The sequence below is a fragment of the Pinus tabuliformis genome, chromosome X (genome assembly GCF_031772625.1).
Source record: "Pinus tabuliformis cultivar Carrire ecotype Pingquan chromosome X, CPIR1, whole genome shotgun sequence".
In the NCBI taxonomy this organism is placed as follows: domain Eukaryota; kingdom Viridiplantae; phylum Streptophyta; class Pinopsida; order Pinales; family Pinaceae; genus Pinus; species Pinus tabuliformis.
Window position 1 is genome coordinate 1,237,313,401 of NC_142308.1, and position 25,996 is coordinate 1,237,339,396.

A 25,996-nucleotide genomic window follows, 5' to 3' on the forward strand; every position below is an offset into this window, starting at 1 on the left:
GTTTTGGGATCCAGGGGAAAATCTCTGTGTATATGTATTTTATGTGTTATGCTCTCACATTGTTTATTTTCTGTGTTTTAGAATTCGTATGCAGGTAATTTCTGTACAGGGTTAAAACCTACACACAACTGGAATATCACGCTCCACCACACAAGGAGGCCTCTCATACCGCTCAACTGAGCTTTGTCTCCTCACAGTGCACCTGAGCTCCGATACCATGAAAAAAAATGAAGATGCTATCAAAGAGCTTATTATTTCATTACTAAATATCATTATTTATAGATAAATAGGCAGGAGAATCAATAATGATCTTCGCCAATTTAAACTGATCTCTTATTGACTCCTGCCAACTCACATTAAACTTGTTGACGTGGGAAAAGTGAGTGGTGCCACTGGCATCGTTGTGATTAATGTTCTAACAAAAAACATATAGAATCATTAAAAAAAGGATACGTAAAACCAAAAATCGAATAGGATCATAAAAAGCATGCTGATTGCTATAGAAGATGCAAAGCATGAGAATGTAGGAAAAATATCGTGTAGCATACTATCAAGGAAACCATGTCTTGGTCCCTCGAGCCCAGATCTTGGAAGCTTCCCGAGCATCTCAATTCCCTCTGCAAACACGACTCCCATGCTCATGTACAAATGAGGCTCTATGTGGCAGTGGAATGCCCATGTTCCTACATTGTCTGCCACGAATCTGATGGCCATCAACCCATGTGGGAACACAATAACCATGTTTTGCAAGGCTGGATTACGGAGATTGAACTTTCCAACGTCTTGGATTGGATTGAAAGCTCCATCGCCATAGGCAAGCACCCAAAAATCGTGGCTATGGAGGTGCCATGGATGTATGTCGCTACTGTTAGGCATTAAGAGGTTGACATTCTGCAAAACAACATCGATGGTGGAATTGAAATTAAGGGAGTAGACGGAGTTCCCTGTGACACACGTTGGGATTTGACGGGGGTATCATAATGTCATAGTTGTTAGAAGAATATGTTTTCGGGGCTGCTTGATGGTCGAAGGCATTTCACAGCTTGTATTTCAAGGCCGCCAAGTATGGAGTGACAAGTAGGACGAGAGTGTAGTTTGATAAGTTACTGATCAAGAAAGAAGGCGTTTACAATTATAAATTAACCAAGAAAGGGAATGTTACTAAACACAACCATACAAGTAATAACTCACGATCTATGTGGTAAAACCATGGCAGAGTGTCAAGGAAACATCCACAGGGCAAAGGATTGGAATCTCTATTCAATCAATAAAATGATTTTGCATACAATAGTTCGGGCATTCATTAGTTTTATATGAGCCTCCTCAGTTACATAACCGATGTTTTGGTATAAAACTAACTTGTTAATAACTAATACATTTCACCCAAATTTACATAATTAGTTGTCAATTTGCAACAAACCCCACCTTGACAAAAATTTTCCTAATCCCTTGCCCATGACCATTCATCATGTTTTCTGCAAGCCAAGAGAAGCTAAACACCATCGCAGCTTCTCTACTGTAACTGGCTTTGTGAATATGTCTACACAATTCTCTCGTGTATGGACCTTTTGAAGAGCTAATTTTCCACCATCGATCACATGTCTCAGAAAATGATACCTTACATCAATGTTCTTGTTTCTGTTGTGATAAGCAGGATTTGTAGCCAAATGAATAGCACTTTGACTATCACAAAGTACATTCACTTTCTCCTACGTCCTTCCAATCTCATCAAGTAGACCCTTTAACCAGATTGCTTCTTTAATGGTGTTAGCGCTTGGAATTCACCTAGGCTGAGATAGACAAACTCTCAAGGCTACATCAAACCATTTCACCTCGTAGCTAGCCCTACGAGGTATGAGAAGGCTCTCTCGGGTCAGATTTGATAGATCTTATAATATAATAAGCTGACCAATTAGGATCAAAGATATTAGGCTAGTAAATTGATAAGGGGGGTTGATTTAAAGATTTTTGGGTTTTTGGTGGCAATTGGAGGGAGTGCAATTTAGGGTGCGGGGATGGAGCACAGTTTTTGCAGGGGGTTCTTTGGGGCAAGGTAGGAACTTGTGCTGATGCCTTTGACTTGGATGAGTGATCAGGGAAGAAAGAGAGGAGGTTAAAGAGGGCAAACAAGGACTTTGAATCCTCTTTAAACAGTGGAAAACATATATATTGAACAGAATTAAAAGCTGAGCATGGCATGCATGAATTCAAACTTTATCACTTTATCTTGTTCAATTAGCAGCAAAGAAAGAGAGATGTAACACATAAACAAACTTACAGTAACAATTAGAAGACACACCATCAACACAATGATCCACAAGAATCCACAATGAAGTCTGCAAAACCCTGGCCTTCCTTTCCTTAAATTGTAGAAGTAGATGTACAATACACAATAATGCTTTCTCCCACAAGAGTCCAACCATCAAAATGAGAAAGAGAAGGCATAATATAGAAGGTAAAACCTCTTCCCCCACCTCTAGGGGTCGAGCTCAGCTTCCTAGGAGCTGTTACAACTAATTCTAAATCAGTCACTAGATAATAGGCCTGCACAACAACTTGCCTCTAAAAGTTAGGAAGCCTATCCATGCATTAAATATTAACTATTTACATCAAAGAAGCTTCTATAAGAGTAAAGAAAGATAAAGCCTATCAAAGTACCATGAAAATATTACATTCATCCATCATCTACAAGTAAAAATGGTCAACCATAGTCAAAACAGTGTTTTTTGACCGAAAATGACAAATTTTGGCAATTTTGGAAGTTCTGGTCGCGCCCCTGGAAGTTCTGGTCGCACCCCTTTACAGCTGTTTTTGAGTGGGTTCCACTGATCCAAATCAGGTGCAAAATGGCTCATTGGAAAGCTTGGCCTGTCTACTTTCCATCCCAAGTGGAATTTCTGAATTTGGTGCTGATTTGACCCCTCAAAAACCATTTCTCCCAAGGTCACATTCTGCAACTCAAAAAGTGGGCAGAAAGTCATTTTTTAGGTGTATTTTGAGCTTTTGGAGGCTCAAAACTCAAAATTAGGCTGCCCCCAAGTACTGGTAATTTTTCTTTTTGCATGCCCTTTCCAAAAATGCCAAGTTTGCAAAATTCCGAGTAGCCCTTCAAAATGGTCTCACCTGGGGTGAGACCAAACCGTGGGCAAAACCTGTAATTTTACCAAAAATTTGCAAAATGCTCCAAAATTCTCAAAATTTTCAGATTTTGATGCTAGATCAAGGCTGATCAGTACCATGATGAGTGAGGGATGCCTCAGCCAAGATTCGGAGTGGATTTGTCCTTTTCTTCTTCTTCCGGGCCTCTGACAGCTTTCTTTGGAGAATTTTCATTCTCGCCTTGCAAACATGTAATCTTGCCCAGTAGTGTGTCTTCATGTTCCGGAGCAGCTCTTTGTCACGGTTTGCCTTGTCTAACAGTCCCTCCAAGCGCCAATTTGCTCGGATGAGCAATAACTCTCTATCCTTGGGCAGTGGGTCCCCAGGCCTCCTGCGGTTGATGACTCGGTCGAATCGAATCCTCCATAACTCATCCAACTCCTTCTCGGTCTCCAGCTGTTTGGTCCGCTGCTCTAAATAAGTGATAGTCCACTGAGCCATCTCAAGCTTCCGCTGCAACACAAGGTTCTCTTCCTTGAGCTCATAGAAATCTGAAGAGGAAGGAGAATGAGCATCACGACCAGTGAAATCATCATGTGCCTCGCCAACTGCCTCATCCTCAACCATGGGCTGCTTGCCCTCTCGTACTGCCTGTGCCAGTGAAGAAAGCGAGGCCCCTTCCACCTGGTGTGGAGATAACACTCGCTGCTCTGATGATGAAGACGAGACCCCTTCCACTGGCTGTAGAGAAAGTACTCGTCGGGCTGCTGCAAATAAGGTCCTGTGACCTCTCTGATATGTGACCCGAGGAGAAGAAGCCATGTGTCTCGGGATGCTGGTCTCGGGCTGATGTGATGGCCCTCCCTCCTCATGAACTGCCTCAGGCCCTGAATGTGGCTGTGTGAAAACATCTCGGGAGATGAAATCCGCCCAAGGGATGCCCTGCTGGCTCAGCTGATGGGAAACTACTAACTGAATAAGACCATGATGGCATAGACTCCGGAGCTGCTGTACTGGAGTCTGTCTCTGAAAGGTAGTGGCTATCCTCTGAATGCCATGAAATAAGTATGCCGATATGTTCATCATCCTCACTCTGGTGAAGTGCATCATCATGCGGATATGACAAGAAAATACTCGTGAGAATCTCCCCTCGCATGTGAAGTAGTGCATAATGAGTCTCATGGTGTCTATATACTCTGCTCGGAGGAACTTGATAGGAAAGTTCCTTGTCAAGTGATGCACATAGGCAGGCCTAACATATGGCTCATAGTATACCAGGTCCACCCACTTGCGCTTTGGCCATACCTCACCCACATTGGGTATCCCGGTAGCATCTGTGATAGCCTCTGGAGAAAACACAAAATTCACCCCTGCAAGGGTGACCTGCCTATCATGGAGATGGAGGACAAACAACCGGGCCAAGTCTCTGTGATGTTGGATGTGTGACAGCCTCTCACAAAACTGAAAACAAGCCATATGCTGAAAGCAAGATACTGCCAATGGGCAAGCCTGCAACTCTGTCAGTGATGTAGGCTCTTCCCTCTTGTGGTGACCACCCTTGCCTCCCCTACGAGGCCTCTGCTGTATCTCAATCTCAGTAGATGATGATCGGTCATCACCTTGCTCATTAGTCTCAGTGGTTGACATGGTGTTATTGAGCAAGGTGGAATAAATAAGTCAAAATGACCGCTGCCCTGCCTGCAAAATGCTGTGAAGTATGCTGTTTTCAAGGGGAAACATCATGAGGGATATGTTAGGGGAGGGAATTTACATATAGGAAAGGGAAAAAATATATATATAAGCAGGGAATTCTGAAGGAAAACATCACATAATGTTAAACATGCCATCTCATCTTTCATCATTTGCAAATCAATACTTTATTAAGGGAAACTGTGATTTTTAATCACCAAGGGAAAGGACAATATAGAATTTTCATCATGATGGAAGGAAGGATGTCATGGGCATAGGGGGATAAGGCAGCATCAACTATCAACATTCAACAGGCTGCTCATTTCATTTTGTCTTTGAATGTCTATTAAGAGCATACTCTGTTTTTTATAACTTTTAAAATGGTCATTGATGCTTTTGGGAAACAGGGACTTTGTATGCTTGATCACCAAGGGAGGGAAGGGTTACTGTAATAAATTTGCAAGAAAAATGGGATATGATGTGTCGATGGTATTTCGGAAGATGAGGGTGAAAGGGAATTAGGGTTTAAGGGGACAATGAAACCCCTCAACAAAGTCTGCCAACTAATTTTCATAACAGCAGTTCATTTAAAACAGAGGCAGCTTCATCATGCTTTTGCCATGAGTGAATTAGGGTTTTCAATTACATACTTTGTCAAAAGGGAAGGGTATCAATTGCATAGGGATTTTAGGGGATTTAATGAGCAATTGAATCAAGGTTTTTGTGAGGGGAAAGGTAAGGGAAAACAGAGTTTAAGGATAGGGAGATAAATACCATGTCACTTTGCAAACCCTAGCACAGCAAAACTGCTCTTTTGATAACTATGCAGCTGTATATTTAATGAATTTTTGTCATGAGCACCATACAGCTACTAATCTTTGACATTTACACAGCAAGAGGTCATTTTTCTTTTGTTTTTATAAGGCTATGCAAGTTACATTTTTCACTGTTTTTTGTGTGATATTCATAAGCATGCCTTGCTATCATTTTTTCTTTTTGTTTTTATATGTTTTTTTTTTTTTTTTTTTATTCTGCTGTGTATTTACATATGTAAATTTGTTGTATATACTAGTGTAGGGTTTGAACATGACACATGGGAAAAGGTAGGGTTTATAGGGTTTGAAAGGACTAGGGTTTGCACATGATTTAGGGGTAGGATTTGATAGGATTTAAGGTGCAGGTTTGGTATGACTAATTTGCAAATGAGATTAACAAATATAACATGTTAACATATGTAATTTAATTTTGGGAAAATGAATGGAGGGATATAAGGAAAAAAATTGCCTTGAAAAACAAACAAACTGTCATACATATGCATGCAAAACATCAAGTCATTTTAACCTATTTTCTATGGATTTCCTTGCATAAAATCATGACCATAATCTTCTTTTGCAACCCCAACACCATTACACAAAACGTGGAGGAGGCATACCTTTAAAAATTGGAGTGAATTTGAGTGAATTTGAGCGTTTGGGAGAGTTTCAAGGCGGGCAGACTTTTTGGTCGCGCAAGCTCCCAGAATGGTCGCACCCCTCCGTTTGGTCGCGCCTGTGTAATTTAACACAGCGCGTTGGCCTTTTTTTGGTCGCGCCCACCCACGTGGTCGCGCGCCCTGATAAAGACTGGAATTTCTGCAATTTGCCCAATTTCGCCCTCTAATCGCCTTTTGCTTGTAATTTCTTGCTCCAAATGCACAATGAAGACCTTGCAAGAGGGAATTTGCTTTTATAGGCTCATATTTAAAAAAAAATTTGACTTTAAAAACCCACTTTATAATGTTTAAACCTTTACATTCTCTTTAACACTATTTTAGAGTCTTTTTGTCCTGAAATAAGCTCTTTGGATGCGTTTGACTTCGTTCTTTTTGCAGGTTGACCGCCTGATGGACTGTAGTGAAAGAACCAGGGTTATTGCCGGCACTTTTACAAATTTTTGGGAATTTCTTTATTTTTTTTTAAATTCCACATGGCCTTGGACTTAAAAACAGGGTTTTTAAATCCAAGGCATAAAATGAGCTATAGCTGAAGAAAATGATAATGAAACTTATGTACAAGACTCCTTCCGGCTTGCTGGGCACCTACTGACCATGACTCATGACCTTGAAATGATTTTGACTCAAAACCCTAGACCTAAGACCATGGGACCTTAAGACAAAAACAAGAACAAGCCTGACTCAATTACATTGTTGTATGACCTGATCCAGCAAAGCCAAGAAGGGAACAAAGACCAGCTCCTCCATTCAGTGTTATGGCATGCCTAGCAGGATGCAAAACTGACACTGATGAGACACCTATAAATGCATATGCAAAGAGTTATTGATCACTGATGGAGGGCTTAAGACCGACACTAACAAATGGCACCTAAAGTAGCTATATATTCTACTTCGGTAGTGGACAATGCAACTGTTTCTTGAAGCTTTGACATCCAACTAATTGCTCCACCTGCAAGAGTAAAGACATAACCTATAGTAGATCTTCTTTTGTCCAAATCACCTGCATAATCAGCATCTACATATCCGTAGACTCATACTTCATTGCCATTAAAGACGATGCAATGGTCATTTGTGCCTCTTAGATATCGAAGCACCCATTTCACTGCTCGCCACTGTTCTTCACCTGGATTTGCCATGAACGTGTTGACAACTCCAATTGCATGTGAAATGTCAGGTCTTGTAGATACTATCTCATACATTAAGTTTCCTACAACATTTTCATATGGTACATGAGACATATACTGCTTTTCTTCACCATTTCTAGGACTAAAAACCAAAAAAGGCTTAAAATGGGAAGCTAATGGAACATTAATAGGATTCACATTGTTCATACAGAACTTTTCAAGTACTTTCTCCACATACTTTTGCTGTGATAACCAAAGCTTACCATTTTTCCTGTCTCTGTGTATCTCCATGCCCAAGATATGTTTTGCTACTCCAAGATCCTTCATATCAAACATCCTAGAGAGCTGAGCCTTTAACCTGTTGATCTCTTCCATGCTTTTGCTTGCAATAAGCATATCGTCAACATAAAAAGCTAAGATAATGAATATGCCATTGAAACTTTTGAAGTATACAATGATCATACTCACTTCTAATAAAGTTTTGGCTCACCATGAAGGAGTTAAACTTCTTGTACAATTGTCTAGTAGACTGCCTCAGACCATACAATGATTTCTTGAGCTTGCAAACTAATCTTTTGCTACGACCTTGTACAAAACCTTCTGGTTGTTCCATATATAACTCTTCATTCAAATCAGCATGTAGAAAAGTTGTTTTAACATCTAACTATTCTAACTCAAGGTTAAGTAATGCAGTTAGTGCCAACACAATACGAATAGAAATAAGTTTTACAACTGGTGAAAACATTTCATGAAAGTCGATACCTTCAACCTGAGAATACCCTTTTGCTACCAGTATCGCCTTATACCTTTCGATACTTCCATCATTTTTTAATTTTTTTTAATTTTTTTAATTTTTTTTTTCAGTTTGAAGATCCATTTCAACCCAACAACACTTCCCCCTTTAGGAAGTTTTACAAGATCCTAGGTATTTTTCTTGGCTAAGGAATCCATTTCTTCTTCCATAGCCGTTTTCCACTTTTCGCTATCCATATCATCTAATGATTCGTGATAACAAGAAGGTTCTCCATCTTCAGTAATCAAAGCAAAAGCTGAAGCAGAATCTTCATACCTTATGGGATTTTTTCTTTCCCTTATAGACCTTCTTAGAGTGACTGGTTGGTGAACTGGTTCAGAAACTTCAACTGGTTCAGAAACTTCAACAACTTCCTTTGTATCTTCAACACCCTTTTCTCCAGAAGTCTCTTCTTCCTTTTGACTGTCACTGAAAGGTCTAGCCTCCAACTGAAATTGTTGATTTGGCGATACTTGGTCCTGTTCAATTATTTCAACATTTGATTTTAATAAATAAGATTCATCAAATGTTACATATCTACTAATGACTATCTTACGTGATGTAGGATCCCATAACCTGTATCCTTTACTGCATGGTCATACCCAACAAAGACATAACATTTCGATTTTGGATCTGATTTTGAATGCTGATTTTTAGGAATAAGAGAATAAGCGTCACAGCCAAATATCCTTAAATGTGAATAATCACAAGACTGACCTGACCAAAATTCTTCAAGAATTTTACAATTAATTTATATTGAAGGTGATCTGTTAACTAAATAACAAGCAGTGGATATTTCTTCTACCCACAATTCCTTTTGCAAGTTAGCATTGATGATCATGCTTCTGGCTCTTTCCATAAGAGTCTGATTCATACGTTCAGCGACACCATTTTTCTGAGGAGTATAAATAACAGTTTTGTGTCTAACAATTCCTTCATCCTTACAATATTGTTCAAATTCTATTGAAGCGAATTCACCACCATTGTCAGTTCTTAAACATTTAATTGATTTTCCTATTCTTTTCTCTACCATTGCTTTAAATTGTTTAAAGACATTGACTACATCAGCTTTCTTTTTTAGCATAAATACCCAAAATTTACGGGAGAAATCATCAATAAATGTTAAAAAATATAGAACACCTCCCTATGATATAATAGGAGATGGTCCCCACAGATCATAATGAATATAGTCTAAAATTTCTTTACTATTATGATTCATAATTTTAAATCTCAGTTTACACTATTTTCCATACACACAATGTTTATAGAAATCCAATTTCAAGGATTTCAAATCAGGAAGTGATTTACGTTTCATTAGTGCCTGAAGACCTTTCTTGCTCATGTGACCCAATCGCTGATGCCATAGGCGAGTACCTTCTTCTTCTTTTTCTGGCACAATCACTACTTCACTGACCTGAGTACTTCCTTTGAGTCTATAAAGATTTCCAGCCTTTTCTGCTTTCATAACAACTGGGGCGCGTTTAAAGATTGTCAGAACTCCATTCTGACCTGTAAACTTATAACCATCTTAATCCAACAGTCCCAAAGAAATCAAATTTTTCTTCAAATCAGGTACATGTCTAACACTAGTTAATGTTTTAACTGTGTTATCATACATTTTAATCCTAATATTTTCGATCCCAACAGTTTGACATGATATAGTATTACCCATAAACACAGAACTACCATTTACATTTTCATATGAGGTAAACCAATTTCTGTGTGGACACATGTGATGATAAGCACCAGAGTCTAACAGCCAGCTTTCAAAACCCTGAGAGACATTACATACAGGTGAAGTTTCATCTATCATACATAACTCTTCAGCAGATAAAACTGTGTCTATCATACCTGAATCAACCTGATTTGCTTCCTTCTTCGGGTTATCAGATTCTTTTCATTGTCTTTCTTCCGATGTTCAATTTTATTGCAGTGTCAACATTTTTCCTTACACTTCTTTCCCTTTGATTTAGATCTAGAAGACCCCCTTGTTTTTTCTCCTCTTTCCTTTAACCGTTCTCTAGCTATCATGGCTTCTGATGTAGTTGTTTCAGTACTGGATTTCCTTCGTACTTCTTTAGACGAGAGAGCTCCCACAACTAATTCAAATATCAAAGAATTAGCGGTGCTCAAACTGATTGAAGTTACGAAGTGATCCCATGATTCGGGCAGAGAACACAACAAGGTTATAACTTTTTCTTCTTCCTGAATTTTAACTTCCATATCTTTTAATTGGAATATAAGTGTATTAAAAACATTCAAATGTTCTGCAACTTTTGAACCCTCATTCATTCGAAGACTGTATAGTTATGTTTTCAAATAAATTCTATTGGTTAACGACTTTGTCATATGTAGTTTTTCCAGTTTTTCCCATAAACTTGAAGTTGTACCCTCTTCAACAATGTTGAAGAGAATTTTATTTGCCAAGCATAACCTAATGGTACTGAGAGATAGGGCATCCGAGTCCTCCCATTCTGAATCAGTCATGCTTGTAGGTTTCTTATTTGCTCCGTCCAATGCCTTGTGCAACCCTTGTTGCACCAACAAATCCCTAACTTTCAGTTTCCAAAGAGAAAAGTTTCTCTTGCCGGTGAATTTCTCCACCTTAAACTTTGCATTCAACATCTTGGCCATTTCTTTCTAATTTGCTTCTAAACTGTACTTCTAGGGTTGAATTTCACCACAATCTGCTAGCAACTAGGGTTTCTTTCTTTTCAACAAAAAACCTTATTTTGTTGCCCCCTTTTTAAACCCTGATTTCCATCTTCAACTAGGGTTAAAAACTTAATTTCATATTTATTTTCCAGAATTTCTTTTACAAATATTTATTTCTTCATGAAACAATTGAACTTCCAGAGAAAAAATAAATAAATAAATAAAAATTACTTCAACCCAAAAAAAAAAAATCAACTTCATCGAAGTCTTAGCAATAAAAAATTCTTATTTCTGTTGTTAAAAAAAAATACCCAGACTTATTCTGTTGATCAACTTGCTCTGGCAACAAGCAAGCCAGGCTCTAGGGTCCCTCCTCGACGACTCTTCCACTGGAGTATTTGGACGTCCCTCCTCGATGGCTCTTCCACTGATGGATTTGGAAAGGCCAACAAATGGAGCCCCTCCTCGACGTTTGTCTTTCAGCACTCCACGACGACTCCACTTCGGTTTTGGACGCTTGACACAAAAAGACTAGTAGACAGTTGACAGTTCTACTCCGGTTCTAGACGCTTTATGCAAAAAACTAGCAGACAACTGGATCGAGCTAGCAATGTCATGCAGTTTTGCTTCCTTTGGCAGATTTGGACAGGCCAGCAAGCACACGAAATTATTGATGGGTCTAAGCCAGCAACAGCTCCACACGCAGTCCTCAGATTGCAAGCCAACAATAGCTCCACGACTCTGGTGGCAAGCTCTTCCAACTATGACGTAGTAGTGCCTTCCTCGACAGCCTTGCAACTGCCTCAAAGATGATCATGCGGGATTTTATGTAGCCTTTTCTTTCACATGCATTTCACTCAACTCAGTTGGCACATATTTGTCTTCGAAACTCAACTCAATTGGCATGTATTTGTCTCCAAAACTCAACTCAACCAGGCTCTGATACCATTTGTAGTTAGATAAGTTATTGATCAAGAAAGAAGGCATTTACAGTTATAAATTAACCAAGAAAGGAATGTAACTGAACATAACCATACAAGTAATAACTCAGGATTTACGTGGTAAAACCCTGACAGAGTGTCAAGGAAACATCCATGGGGCAAGGGATTGGAATCTCTATTAAATCAATAAAATGATTCTCCATACAATAGTTTGGGCATTCATCAGTTTTATATGAGCCTCCTCAGTTACATAACTGATGTTTTGGTATAAAACTAGCTTGTTAATAACTAATACATTCTACCCAAATTTATATAATTAGTTGTCAATTTCCAACAGAGAGAAACGTTGTTGATTGCCCATTTGGTGTACCCATCGATGTACTTCTGGGTATTCAAAAGTATAATCGTGTGGCCAGATTTCAGCGGAACGCGGGGGATGAAACCGTCTCGGGCCATGATTTTGTTTGCGAAGGCCTTGCTATACACAAAGTCGTTCCATCCTGAGCTCGCGGGTGGGGTAGTGGAGGGCCAGCTAGTAGACTGATTGGGGATATAGTTGAAAATGGCCAAACTCGGCGGTGTGTTGGGACGTCGCCCTCTCATGTTCACGGCTGCCTAGTAATTCTTGAACGGATCCTGGTCTGCCTTAACTAGAAAATAATATGTCTTCCCTAAGAAATATTAATAGATAATATTTTTAATAAATTAATGAAATAATATCATTATCTAAATATTTTTTTCAAAAACTAGCCATTTAATATAACCGTTACTTAATAATATTTGTTTTTAATATATTAATACATTAATATTATAATTAAAACATTATTGTTCAAATATAGTCGTTACTTGAAATTATGTCTCTACATTGTTCTCTATTTAAGCCTTTGCCATGGTCTACCTCTTCATCTGCACTTGATGATGAACCACACTTGTTGGTTCAACACGCATTGGCCAAAAAAATTCTCTCATGTGATTTTTATCGAAAGACTTTGTTTAATTCATTATGGATCGCAAAAGCTTGAAAAAAAAATACAAAAAGAAAATCAAACATAAAAAAATAAATTAACAAAAAAAGTCAATCATAAAATTATAAAAAAAACAAAATTAACCTACAAAAGATAAGAATTAAAAAACGAAAAATAAAATAAAATATAAAGAAATAAATAATAATTAAAAAACTAAAAATAATTTAAAAAATATAAAGAAATAAATAATAAGAAAACCATATTTTAAAAAAAATGTATTTTTTTGTTTAAATCTCATAAACCATAAAAGAATTTGGAAAAAAAAAAAAAACTTAAAAAAATTATAAAATTAAGTAAAAATAGAATTTTTTAAAAAACATTAACAAAAACTAAAAAAGGAAAAAGGAATTAAAAGAAAACTAGATTAAAAAATAGAAACTTAACTCTTTTTTTTTTTTTTTTTTAACTAATAGAATTAAGATTAAAAAAAAGCCTCAAAGGAAAATATATTGAGAATAAAAAAAATCCAAAAAACAATTAAAATTTTAAAAATATACATATTTTGAAGAAAAAATAAAAATAAAATATATATATATATATATATATATATATATATATATATATATATATATATATATAAACATTTAAAATATTTTAAAATCTAAAAGAATTAAAAAAATGCATTTAACATATTTTTTTAAAAAATCATTTTTTATTTAAAAAACAAAAAACAAAAAAAAGACGCCCTTGGTCGTGCCCCCATGGGCGGCGGCAGGTCGATTTCAGGAATCGGCCCCCGTGGGGGTGCGATAGTTGGCAGTGGGGTTGCATGTAGCTCCACTGCCTAGGAGCACGCCCCCATGGGCGGCTGCCGTAGCTCTGCCACCCAGGGTCGCGCCCCACGGGCGACCAGGAGATGGCCATTTTTTTTTTTTAATAAAAAATAATTTTTTAAAAAATCTGTAAAAGGTATATATATATATATATATTTCAAATTTTAAATGTTTTTTATTTTTTAAAAATCCAAAACATATGTTTTTTTTTAATTTTTAAATGGTTTTAAAAAGAAATAATCATATATATATATAAAATTTAAAATGTTTTTTTTGTTTTTTTTTAACTATATATATATATATATATATTATATTGTTTTAGTCTTTTTTTTTAAGTTTTTCTTGTTAATGGTTTTATAAATATTTCTATTTTTTTTAACAAGATAACTTTTCTCTTGCATCTTTATTCCACCCACATTTGAAGCGAAGGTGGGGTCTTTGACTAAAGTTAGAAGCAATTTTAGGAAGCCTCTTGGATTCCATGTTGTAAAACTTATTCTTATACATTAAACACTTAAACTTATTTTTATACATTAGACACTTAATCATAGCCCTTCTTTCAATAGGGGAGAGACGAACTTCGATAAGGAGGATAGGATAGGGGGTATTTTCCTTGATCTTGAGATTATAGGTTATGAATTTCTTTTGAATCATCTCAATCTTTCTCCATGACTCTCTCGATATACTACAACCCCATACTTCACAACTGTATACGACAACAAGGGCGACGAGGGCCTTAAAGAGGAAACTTTTTTACTCCAAATACAAAGATAGAAAACCTTACAATTTTTTTCAAGCTCATAATAAGCTTTCCAATCTCTAATTATCGTTTTCTCAAACTTGTAATTTTAGTTGGGCGATGAGGGCCTTAAAGGGGAACCTTTTTTACTCCAAATACAAGGATAGAAAACCTTACAATTTTTTCCAAGCTCATAATAAGCTTTCCAATCTCCAATAATCATTTTCTCAATGTTGTAATTCTAGTTGAGCTGATAAAGAATGTCAATACCCAAATATTTATAAAATATGTACATTTATATTTCCAAAATTTCTTAAATTATCTCAGAAGTATGTATAAACTTCTTGTTTGGTTAGGCCTATTTTGATGGAACCTCACGTGGTGATGGTGCATGTGGAGGTGGGTTGGTTCTCTATCTTCATGAACACCATTTTTCCAAATCTCTGGTTGGTTTGGGTATGGGTACAAATAACTATGCAAATATGATCTCCTTAAAGCGACTAATTTATTTTGCATTCAAAAATGAATGCCAGACACTACAAATATTTTGTGATTCTATGAATTCTATAAATTGATGCAATAAATCACAAAGATGCCACAATCACACACATCCTAGAGGAGATTTTTCACCTAAGGCTATCTTTTGAAAACAAATAGGGTAAACTTTGAAACAGGAAATATAAACTCAAAAATGGAATTGTAGCCAAAAAACAAAAAAAAATTAAAAACATTGCTAAAATCGAAAAATGTTGATGTTATATATATATCTATATATATATATATATATATATATATATATATAATGCCACAATCACACACATTCTAGAGGAGATTTTTCGCCCAAGGCTATATTTTGAAAACAAATAGTGTAAACTTTGAAACGGGAACTATAAACTCATTGGAACTCTAGCCAAAAAAAATAAATGAAAAACAATGCTAAAAACAAAAGATGTCGATGCTATAATAACACTTTTTACTTTTCTTTTTTTTTGAGTAAGTTTTCAACATGTTTTAAAAATGGCAGTGGAAACGAATTTTTTGTCCAAAAATTATGTAAAAAACACCCTCAAAATGAAAAGTGTTGATGTTGGAATAACACCTTTTCTTTTTAGGGTAAAATTTCAACATGGTTTAAAAATGGCAGTGAAACAATTTTTTTGTGCAAAAATTGTGTAAAAAACACCTTCAAAATGAAACGTGTTGATACTGGAATAACATTTTTTTTGTAGGGTAAATTTTCAACATGTTTTAAAAATGGCAGTGCAAACCAATTTTTTGTGCAAAAACTGTGCAAAGAACACCCTCAAAACGAAAACTGTTGATGCTAGCATAACATTTTTTTTTCTTAGGGTAAATTTTCAACATTTTGAAATAATTATGTAAAAGAATTTATCATTTCTCCGAAAAGCATTCAAATTTCAAAATAATAATGAAAACATGAAATTAGAAATTAAAACAATGAAAAATAATAAAAAATAAATAAATAAAAATTAGCAAAACATATATATATAAAACACAAAAGAAAATCAAACATTAAAAAAAAAAAAAATTAACCAAAAAAATCAATCATAAAAATATTTAAAAAAAACAAAATTAACCTATAAAAGATAAGAATTAAAAAACTGAAAAAAAAGAAATAAATAAATAATAAGAAAAACATATTTAAAAAAAATATATATTTTTTTTTAAATCTCTTAAACCATAAAAGAATTTGGAAAAAAAAAACAAAAAACTATAAAACTATAAAAATTAAGTAAGTAAAAATAGAATTCTTAACAAATATTAACAAAAACTTAAAAAGGAAAAAAATTAAAAGCAAACTAGATTAAAAAAATAGAAAAGTAACAATTTTTATTAACTACTAAAATTAAGATTAAAAATATTAAAAAAAAAACTAAAAAAAATATACTAAGAATAAAAAATAAACCAAAAAACATTTAAAATTTTAAAAATATACATATTTTCAAATTAACTAAATAAAATAAAAAATATTATATATATATATATATATATATATATATATATATATATATATAACCATTTAAAATATTTTAAAATTTAAAGAATTAAAAAAAATACATCGAACATATTTTTTATAAAATCATTCTTTATTTAAAAAAAACAAAAACATGGGTGCCCTTGGTTGTTCCCCCACTGGCGGCTAGGTAGCAGCGGGCTGATTTTAGGAATTAGCCCGCCGTCGCCCAACCACCCGTGGGGGTGCGATAGTTGGTGTCGAAGCTGCGTGCAGCGCCACTGCCTAGGGCCGCGTCCCAGGTTGCGGCCCGACGGGCGGTTGCCGCAGCTCTGCCGCCTAGGGTCGCGCCCCCACGGGCAGCCAGACAATGACCATTTTTTTTAAATAAAAAGTGATTTTTTAAATAATCTGAGATATATATATATATATATATATATAATTTAAATTTAAATTTTTAAAAAACATATATTTACAATTTAAAATGGAAAAAAATTCAAATTTTATATATATTATCGATTTAAGAAAAACCATTAAAAATTTAAATTATATATATATATATATATATATATATATATATATATATATATATATATTTTTGACTTTTATCTTTTAAAAGTCTAAAATATATGTTTTTTTTTTTTAATTTTTAAATGGTTTTTTTAAAAACAAATTATATATATATATATATATATATATATATATATATATATATTTTTTTTATTTTTTTATTTTTTTCATTTTTAATTTGAGTATATTATTGTTTTTTAGTTTTTTTTTTTAATGTTTTTAATCTTAATTGTAATATATATATATATATATAAGTCATTTCCTTTACATGCTTTAATAACCCCACTTTATGGGGTCTCGGACAACGCCCGGAAAATTTTGGTTTTGGACCCTATGATAGGTTGGGCGGACCCACGTATGGTTTTGTGTATGATTTTTGCACATGGTTTTGGACTCGATGGTTTTTCAATCCATGGTATTCGATGCTTCAGCATGTATAAATATGTATTGTAACATTGAAAGGAATATAATGAAAAATCAAGCTGGTAGTCCTGTTTTTTGGATCCAGGGGAAAATCTCTGTATATATGTGTTTTATGTGTTATTCTCTCACATTGTTTATTTTCTGTGTTTTAGAATTCGTATGCAGGTAATTTCTGTACGGGGTTAAAACCTACACACAACTGCAATATCACGCTCCACCACACAAGAAGGCCTCTCATACTGCTCAACTGAGCTTTGTCTCCTCACAGTGCACCTGAGCTCCGATACCATGACAAAATAATGAAGATGCTATCAAAGAGCTTATTATTTCATTACTAAACATCATTATTTATAGATAAATAGGCAGGAGAATCAATAATGATCTTCGCCAATTTAAATTGATGTCTTCTCGACTCCTGCCAACTCACATTAAACTTGTTGATGTGGGAAAAGTGAGTGGTGCCACTAGCATCGTTGTGATTAATTTTCTAACAAAAACCATATAGAATCATTAAAAAATGGGATACGTAAAACCCAAAATCGAATAGGATCATAAAAAGCACGTTGATTGCTATAGAAGATGCAAAGCATGAGAATGTAGGAAAAATATCGTGTAGCATACTATCAAGGTAACCATGTCTTGGTCCCTCAAGCCTAGATCTTGGAAGCTTCCCGAGCATCTCAATTCCCTCTGCAAACACGACTCCCATGCTCATGTACAAATGAGGCTCCATGTGGCAGTGGAATGCCCATGTTCCTACATTGTCCGCCACGAATCTGATGGCCATCCACCCATGTGGGAACACAATAACCATGTTTTGCAAGGCTAGATTACAGAGATTAAACTTGCCAAGGTCTTGGATTGGATTGAAAGCTCCATCGCCATAGGCGAGAACCCAGAAATCGTGGCCATGGAGGTGCCATGGATGTATGTCGCTACTGTTAGGCATCAAGAGGTTGACATTCTGCAAAACAACATCGACGGTGGCATTGAAATTAAGGGAGTAGACGAATTTCCTTGTGACACGCGTTGGGATTTGACGGGGGTATCATAATGTCATAGCTGTTAGAAGAATATGTTTTCAGGGTTGCTTGATGGTCGAAGGCGTTTCACAGCTTGTATTTCAAGGCCGCCAAGTATGGAGTGACAAGTAGGATGAGAATGTAGTTTGATAAGTTAATGATCAAGAAAGAATGCATTTACAGTTATAAATTAACCAAGAAAGGGAATGTAACTAAACACAACCATACAAGTAATAAATCACGATCTATGTGGTAAAACCCTGACAGAGTGTCAAGGAAACATCCACAGGGCAAGGGATTGGAATCTCTATTCAATCAATAAAATGATTTTGCATACAATATCTCGGGCATTCATTAGTTTTATATGAGCCTCCTCAGTTACATAACCGATGTTTTGGTATAAAACTAACTTGTTAATAACTAATACATTTTACCCAAATTTACATAATTAGTTGTCAATTACCAACAAACTCCACCTTGACAACAATTTTCCTAATCCCTTGCCCATGACCATTCATCATGTTTTCTGCAAGCCAAGAGAAGCTAAACACCATCGCAGATTCTATAAATATTTCCGGTATTTCCATTTGAACCCAACAACACTTCTCCCTTCAGGGAGTTCTACAAGATCCCAAGTATTGTTCTTGGCTAAGGAATCCATTTCTTCTTCCATAGCCTTTTTCCACTTTTCAATATCCGTATCATCTACTGATTCCTGATAACAAGAAGGTTACCCATTTTCACTAATCAAAGCAAAAGATGAAGCAGAATCTTCATACCTTTTGGGATTTTTTTATTTCCCTTATAGACCTTCTTAGAGAGACTAGTTGGTGAACTGGTTCAGAAACTTTAACAGCTTCCTTTGTATCTTCAACACCCTTTTCTCTAGAAGCCTCTTCTTCCTTTTGACTGTCACCGAAAGGTCTAGCCTCCAAATGAACTTGTTGATTTGGTTATACTTGTTCATATTCAATTCTTTCAACATTTGATTTTAAAAAATAAGATTCATCAATGTTACATCTCTACTAATGACTATCTTACGTGATGTAGGATCCCACAACCTGTATCCTTTCACTACATGGTCATACCCAACAAAGACATAACATTTCGATTTTGGATCTGATTTTGAACGCTGATTTTTAGGACTAAGAGAATAAGCGTCACAGCCAAATATCCTTAAAATCACAAGGCTGACCTGACCAAAATTCTTCAGGAATTTTACAATTAATTGCTATTGAAGGTGATCTGTTAACTAAATAACAAGCAGTGGATACTGCTTCTACCCACAATTCCTTTTTCAAGTTAGCATTGCTGATCATGCTTCTGGCTCTTTCCATAAGAGTCTGATTCATACGTTCAGCGACACCATTTTGCTGAGGAGTATAAATAATAGTTTTGTGTCTAACAATTCCTTCATCCTTACAATATTGTTCAAATTCTATTGAAGTGAATTCACCACCATTGTCAGTTCTTAAACATTTAATTGATTTTTCCCATTCTTTTCTCTACCATTGCTTTAAATTGTTTAAAGACATCGACTACATCAACTTTCCTTTTTAGCATAAATACCCAAACTTTACGGGAGAAATCATCAACAAACGTTAAAAAATATAGAACACCTCCATATGATATAATAGGAGATGGTCCCCACAGATCATAATGAATATAGTCTAAAATATCTTTACTATTATGATTCCTAGTTTTAAATCTCTATTTACACTATTTTCCATACACACATTTACAGAAATCCAACTTCAAGGATTTCAAATCAGGAAGTGATTTACATTTCATTAGTGCCTGAAGACCTTTCTCACTCATGTGACCCAATCGCTGATGCCATAGGCGAGTACCTTCTTCTTATTTTTCTGGCACAATCACTACTTCACTCACCTGAGTACTTCCTTTGATTCTATAAATATTTCCAACCTTTTCTGCTTTCATAACAACTAGGGCACCTTTAAAGACTGTCAGCACTCCATTCTGACCTCTAAACTTATAACCATCTGAATCCAACAGTCCCAAAGAGATCAATTTTTTCTTCAAATCAAGTACATGTCTAACACTAGTTAATGTTTTAACTGTGTTATCGTACATTTTAATCCTAATATTTCCCATCCCAACAGTTTGACATGATACAATATTACCCATAAACACAGAACTACCATTTACATTTTCATATGAGGTAAACCAATTTCTGTGTGGACACATGTGATGATAAGCACTAGAGTCTAACAGCACCCTTTCTAAACCCTGAGAGACATTACATACAGGTGAAGTTTCATCTATCATACATAACTCTTCAGCAGATAAAACTTCGTCTATCATACCTAAATCAACCTGGTTTGCTTCCTTCTTCGGGTTATCAGATTCTTTTCGTTTCCAACAGTCTTTCTTTCGGTGTCCAATTTTATTGCAGTGTCAACATTTTTCCTTACACTTCTTTCCCTTTGATTTAGATCTAGAAGAATCCCTTGTTTTTTCTCCTCTTTCCTTTGACCGTCCTCTAGCTATCATGGCTTCTGATGCAGCTGTTTCAGTATTGGATTTCCTTCGTACTTCTTCAGACGAGAGAGCTCCCACAACTAATTCAAATTTCAAAGAATTAGCGGTGCTCAAACTGATTGAAGTTACGAAGTGATCCCATGATTCGGGTAGAGAACACAACAAGGTTATAACTTTGTCTTCTTCCTGAATTTTAACTTCCATATCTTTTAATTGGAATATAAGTGTATTAAAAACATTCAAATGTTCTGCAACTTTTGAACCCTCCATTCGAAGACTGTATAGTTGTGTTTTGAAATAAATTCTATTGGTTAACAACTTTGTCATATATAGTTTTTCCAGTTTTTCCCATAAACCTGAAGTTGTACTCTCTTCAACAATGTTGAAGAGAATTTCATCCGCCAGACATAAACTAATGGTACTGAGAGCTAGGGCATCCAAGTCCTCCCATTCCAAATCAGTCATGCTTGTAGGTTTCTTATTTGCCCCGGCCAATGCCTTGTGCAACCCTTATTGCACCAGCAAATCCCTAACTTTTAGTTTCCAAAGAGAAAAGTTTCTCTCGCCGGTGAATTTCTCCACCTTGAACTTTGCATTCAACATCTTGGCCATTTCTTTCTAATTTGCTTCTAAGCTGTACTTCTAGGGTTGAATTTCACCACAATCTGCTAGCAACTAGGGTTTCTTTCTTTTCAACAAAAAACCTTATTTTGTTGTCCCCTTTTTAAACCCTGATTTCCATCTTCAACTGGGGTTAAAAACTTAATTTCATATTTATTTTCCAGAATTTCTTTTACATATATTGATTTCTTCATGAAACAATTGAACTTCCAAAGAAAAAATAAATAAATAAATAAAAATAAAATATAATAAAATTAAATAAATAAATAAAAATTACTTCAACCCCCCTAAAAAAAAGTAAATCAACCTCATCAAAGTCTTAGCAATAAAAAATTCTTATTTCTGTTGTTAAAAAAAAAATACCTAGACTTATTCTGCTGATCAACTTCCTCTGGCAATAAGGAAGCCAGGCTCTAGGGTCCCTCCTCGACGACTCTTCCACTAGAGGATTTGGACGTCCCTCCTCGATTGCTATTCCACTGATGGATTTGGACAGGTCAACAAATGGAGCCCCTCCTCGACGTTTGTCTTTCAGCACTCCACGACGGCTCCAGTTCAGTTTTGGACGCTTGACACAAAAGGACCAGGAGACAGTTGACAGTTCTACTCTGGTTCTAGACGCTTGATGCAAAAAACCAGCAGACAATTGGATCGAGCTAGCAATGTCATGCAGTTTTGCTTCCGCTGGCAGATTTGGATAGGCCAGCAAGCACACGAAATTATTGATGGGTCTGAGCCAGCAAGAGCTCCACACACGGTCCTCGGATTGCAAGCCAACAACAGCTCCACGACTCTGGTGGCAAGCTCTTCCAACTATGACGTAGCAGTGCTTTCCTCGACAGCCTTGCAACTGCCTCAAAGATGATCATGCGGGATTTTATGCAGCCTTTTCTTTCACATGCATTTCACTCAACTCAGCTAGCACATATTTGTCTCCGAAACTCAATTCAACTGGCGTGCATTTGTCTCCAAAACTCAACTCAACCGGGCTCTGATACCATTAGTAGTTAGATGAGTTACTAATCAATAAAGAAGGCATTTACAGTTATAAATTAACCAAGAAAGGGAATGTAATTGAACATAACCATACAAGTAATAACTCGGGATTTACGTGGTAAAACCCTAACAGAGTGTCAAAGAAACATCCATGGGGCAAGGGATTGGAATCTCTATTAAATCAATAAAATGATTCTCCATACAATAGTTTCGGCATTCATCAGTTTTATATGAGCCTCCTCAGTTACATAACCGATGTTTCAATAGAAAACTAGCTTGTTAATAACTAATACATTCTACCCAAATTTACATAATTAGCTGTCAATTTCCAACAGAGAGAAACGTTGTTGATTGCCCATTTGGTGTACCCATTGATGTACTTCTGGGTATTCAAAAGTATAATCGTGTGGCCAGATTTCAGGGGAACGCGGGGGATGAAACTGTCTCGGGCCATGATTTTGTTTGCGAAGGCCTTACTATACACGAAGTCGTTCCATGCCGAGCTTGCGGGTGGGGTAGTGGAGGGCCAGCTAGTAGCCTGATTGGGGATGTAGTTGAAAATGGCCAAACTCATCGGTGTGTTGGGACGTCGCCCTCTCATGTTCACGGCTACCTAGTAATTCTTGAATGGATCCTGGTCTGCCTTAACTAGAAAATAATATGTCTTCCCTAAAAAATATTAATAGATAATATATTTAATAAATTAATGAAATAATATCATTATTTAAATATTTTTTTCAAAAAGTAGCCATTTAATATAACCATTACTTAATAATATTTGTTTTTAATATATTAATAAATTAATATTATAATTAAAACATTATTGTTCAAATATAGTTGTTACTTGAAATTATGTCTCTACATTGTTCTCTATTTAAGCCTTTGCCATGGTCTACCTCTTCATATGCTCCTGATGATGAACCACACTTGTTGGTTCAACATGTACGGCCTAAAAATTTCTCTCATGTGATTTTTACCGAAAGACTTTGTTTAATTCATTATGGATCAGAGAAGCTTGAATATAGAAACAAAACATAAAATAAAAAAACTCAAATATACAAAAAAAAATCAAACATAAAAAAATAAATTAACAAAAAAAATCAATCATAAAAAAAAAAAAAAAAAAAACAAAATTAACCTACAAAAATAAGAATTAAAAAATGAAAAAAATATATATATAAAGAAATAAATAATAATTAAAAAACTAAAAATAATAAAAAAAATATAAAGAAATAAATAATAAGAAAAATATCTTTTAAAAAAAATGTATTTTTTTTTTAAATGACTGAATCGTATTAGCAAGGCTCCTCGGCGGTAACATGGCACCAATAAGTTAATAGTAGTACAAAGACAAATTGATAAGGTAATGATATCAATGTAGGGTAAAGGGTTAATAGAATAAGTGCTGTACCCCCGATTCCTTCCTGGCTGAAACAAGAGGTGATAAGTAGGGTAATAAGAAGGTGTTTTAAGGTGGGTAAAGAAGGTTGTTAGCAGACACTAAAAGTCTAAGTATGGCTCTTCCTAGCCAGTGGGTTCTAATTACTAAATTGTATCCTGAGGCTTGGCCGGAATAGTCTGGTACCAAGCATATTGAAGCAAGTGTAGTTTTCACTAAATCATTAAAGAATTTGGAAAAAAAACAAAAACTTAAAAAAACTATAAAATTAAGTAAGTAAAAATAGAATTTTTTAAAAAGCATTAACAAAAACTAAAAAAAGAAAAAGGAATTAAAAGCAAACTAGATTAAAAAAATAGAAAATTAACTCTCTTTTTTTTTAACTAATAGAATTAAAATTACAAAAAACCTAAAAGGAAAATATATTGAGAATAAAAGAAAAAAAAAAAACCAAAAAACAATTAAAATTTTAAAAACATACATATTTTCAAAAAAAAGAAAAAAATGGAATATATATATATAAATAAAAACATTTAAAATATTTTAAAATTTAGAAGAATTAAAAAAATACATTTAACATATTTTTTAAAAAATCATTTTTATTTAAAAAACAAAAAACAAAAAAAAAGAGCCCTCGGTCGTGCCCCCATGGGCGACGACAGGTCGATTTCAGGAATCAGCGCGCCGCCGCCCGACTGCCCGTCGGGGTGGGACAGTTGGCAATGGAGTTGCATGTAGCTCCACTGCCCAGGACCGCGCCCCTATGGGTGGCTCCCATAGCTCTGCCACCTAGGGTCGCGCCACCACGGGCAACTAGGAGATGACCATTTTTTTTTTTTTTTAAATAAAAGATAATTATTTAAAAAAATCTGTAAAAGGTATATATATATATATATATATTTTTAATTTCAATTTTAAATGTTTTTTATTTTTTAAAAATCCAAAACATATGTTTTTTTAAATTTTTAAATGGTTTAAAAAGAAATAATCATTCATATATATATTGAATTTAATATATATATATAATTTTTAAATGGTTTTAAAAAGAAATAAATATATATATATCATATATATATATATATATATATATAATTTAAAATGTTTTTCTGTTTTTTTAATTATATATATATATATATATATATATATATATATATTATTTTTTTAATTTTCTATTTTTTTAGTTTTGTTTTTTTTTAAGTTTTTTCTTGTTAATGGTTTTATAAATATTTCTATTTTTTTTAGAAGATAACTTTTTTCTTGCATCTTTATTCCACCCACATTTGAAGCGAAGGTGGGGTCTTTGACTAAAGTTAGAAGCAATTTTAGGAAGCCTCTTGGATACCATGTTGTAAAACTTATTCTTATACATTAGACACTTAATCATATCCCTTCTTTCAATAGGGGAGAGACCAACTTCGATAAGGAGGATAGGATAGGGGGTATTTTCCTTGATTTTGAGATTGTAGGTTATGAATTTCTTTTGAATCATCTCAATCTTTCTCCATGACTCTCTGGATATACTACAACCCCATACTTCACAACTGTATACGACAACAGGGGCGACGAGGGCCTTAAAGAGGAAACTTTTTTACTCCAAATACAAAGATATAAAACCTTACAATTTTTTTCAAGCTCATAATAAGCTTTCCAATCTCCAATTATCATTTTCTCAAACTTGTAATTTTAGGTGGGCGACGAGGGCCTTAAAGGGGAACCTTTTTTACTCTAAATACAAGGATATAAAACCTTACAATTTTTTCCAAACTCATAATAAGCTTTCCAATCTCCAATAATCATTTTCTCAATCTTGTAATACTAGTTGAGGTGATAAAGAATGTCAATACCCAAATATTTATAAAATATGTACATTTATATTTCCAAAATTTCTTAAATTATCTCAGAAGTATGTATAAACTTCTTGTTTGGTTAGGCCTATTTTGATGGAACCTCACGTGGTGATGGTGCATGTGGAGGTGGGTTGGTTCTCTATCTTCATGAACACCATTTTTCCAAATCTCTGGTTGGTTTGGGTAGGGGTACAAATAACTATGCAAAGATGATCTCCTTAAAGCGACTAATTTATTTTGCATTCAAAAATGAATGCCACACACTACAAATATTTTGTGATTCTATGAATGTTATAAATTAATGCAATAAA

General features: G+C 34.8%; 1 protein-coding gene across 1 annotated transcript; it reads right to left on the minus strand.

Annotated features, from left to right (window-relative positions):
* Window positions 1–438: 438 nt before the first annotated feature.
* On the minus strand, window positions 439–12,396 carry LOC149144431 (L-ascorbate oxidase-like). Its single transcript, XM_089452157.1, has 4 exons — window positions 12,139–12,396; window positions 11,164–11,368; window positions 9,572–9,706; window positions 439–944 (listed from the first exon to the last, which is right to left on the minus strand). The coding sequence occupies exons 1-4, from the start codon at window positions 12,394–12,396 to the stop codon at window positions 439–441; spliced, it is 1,104 nt and encodes a 367-aa protein (XP_089308283.1).
* Window positions 12,397–25,996: the final 13,600 nt, after the last annotated feature.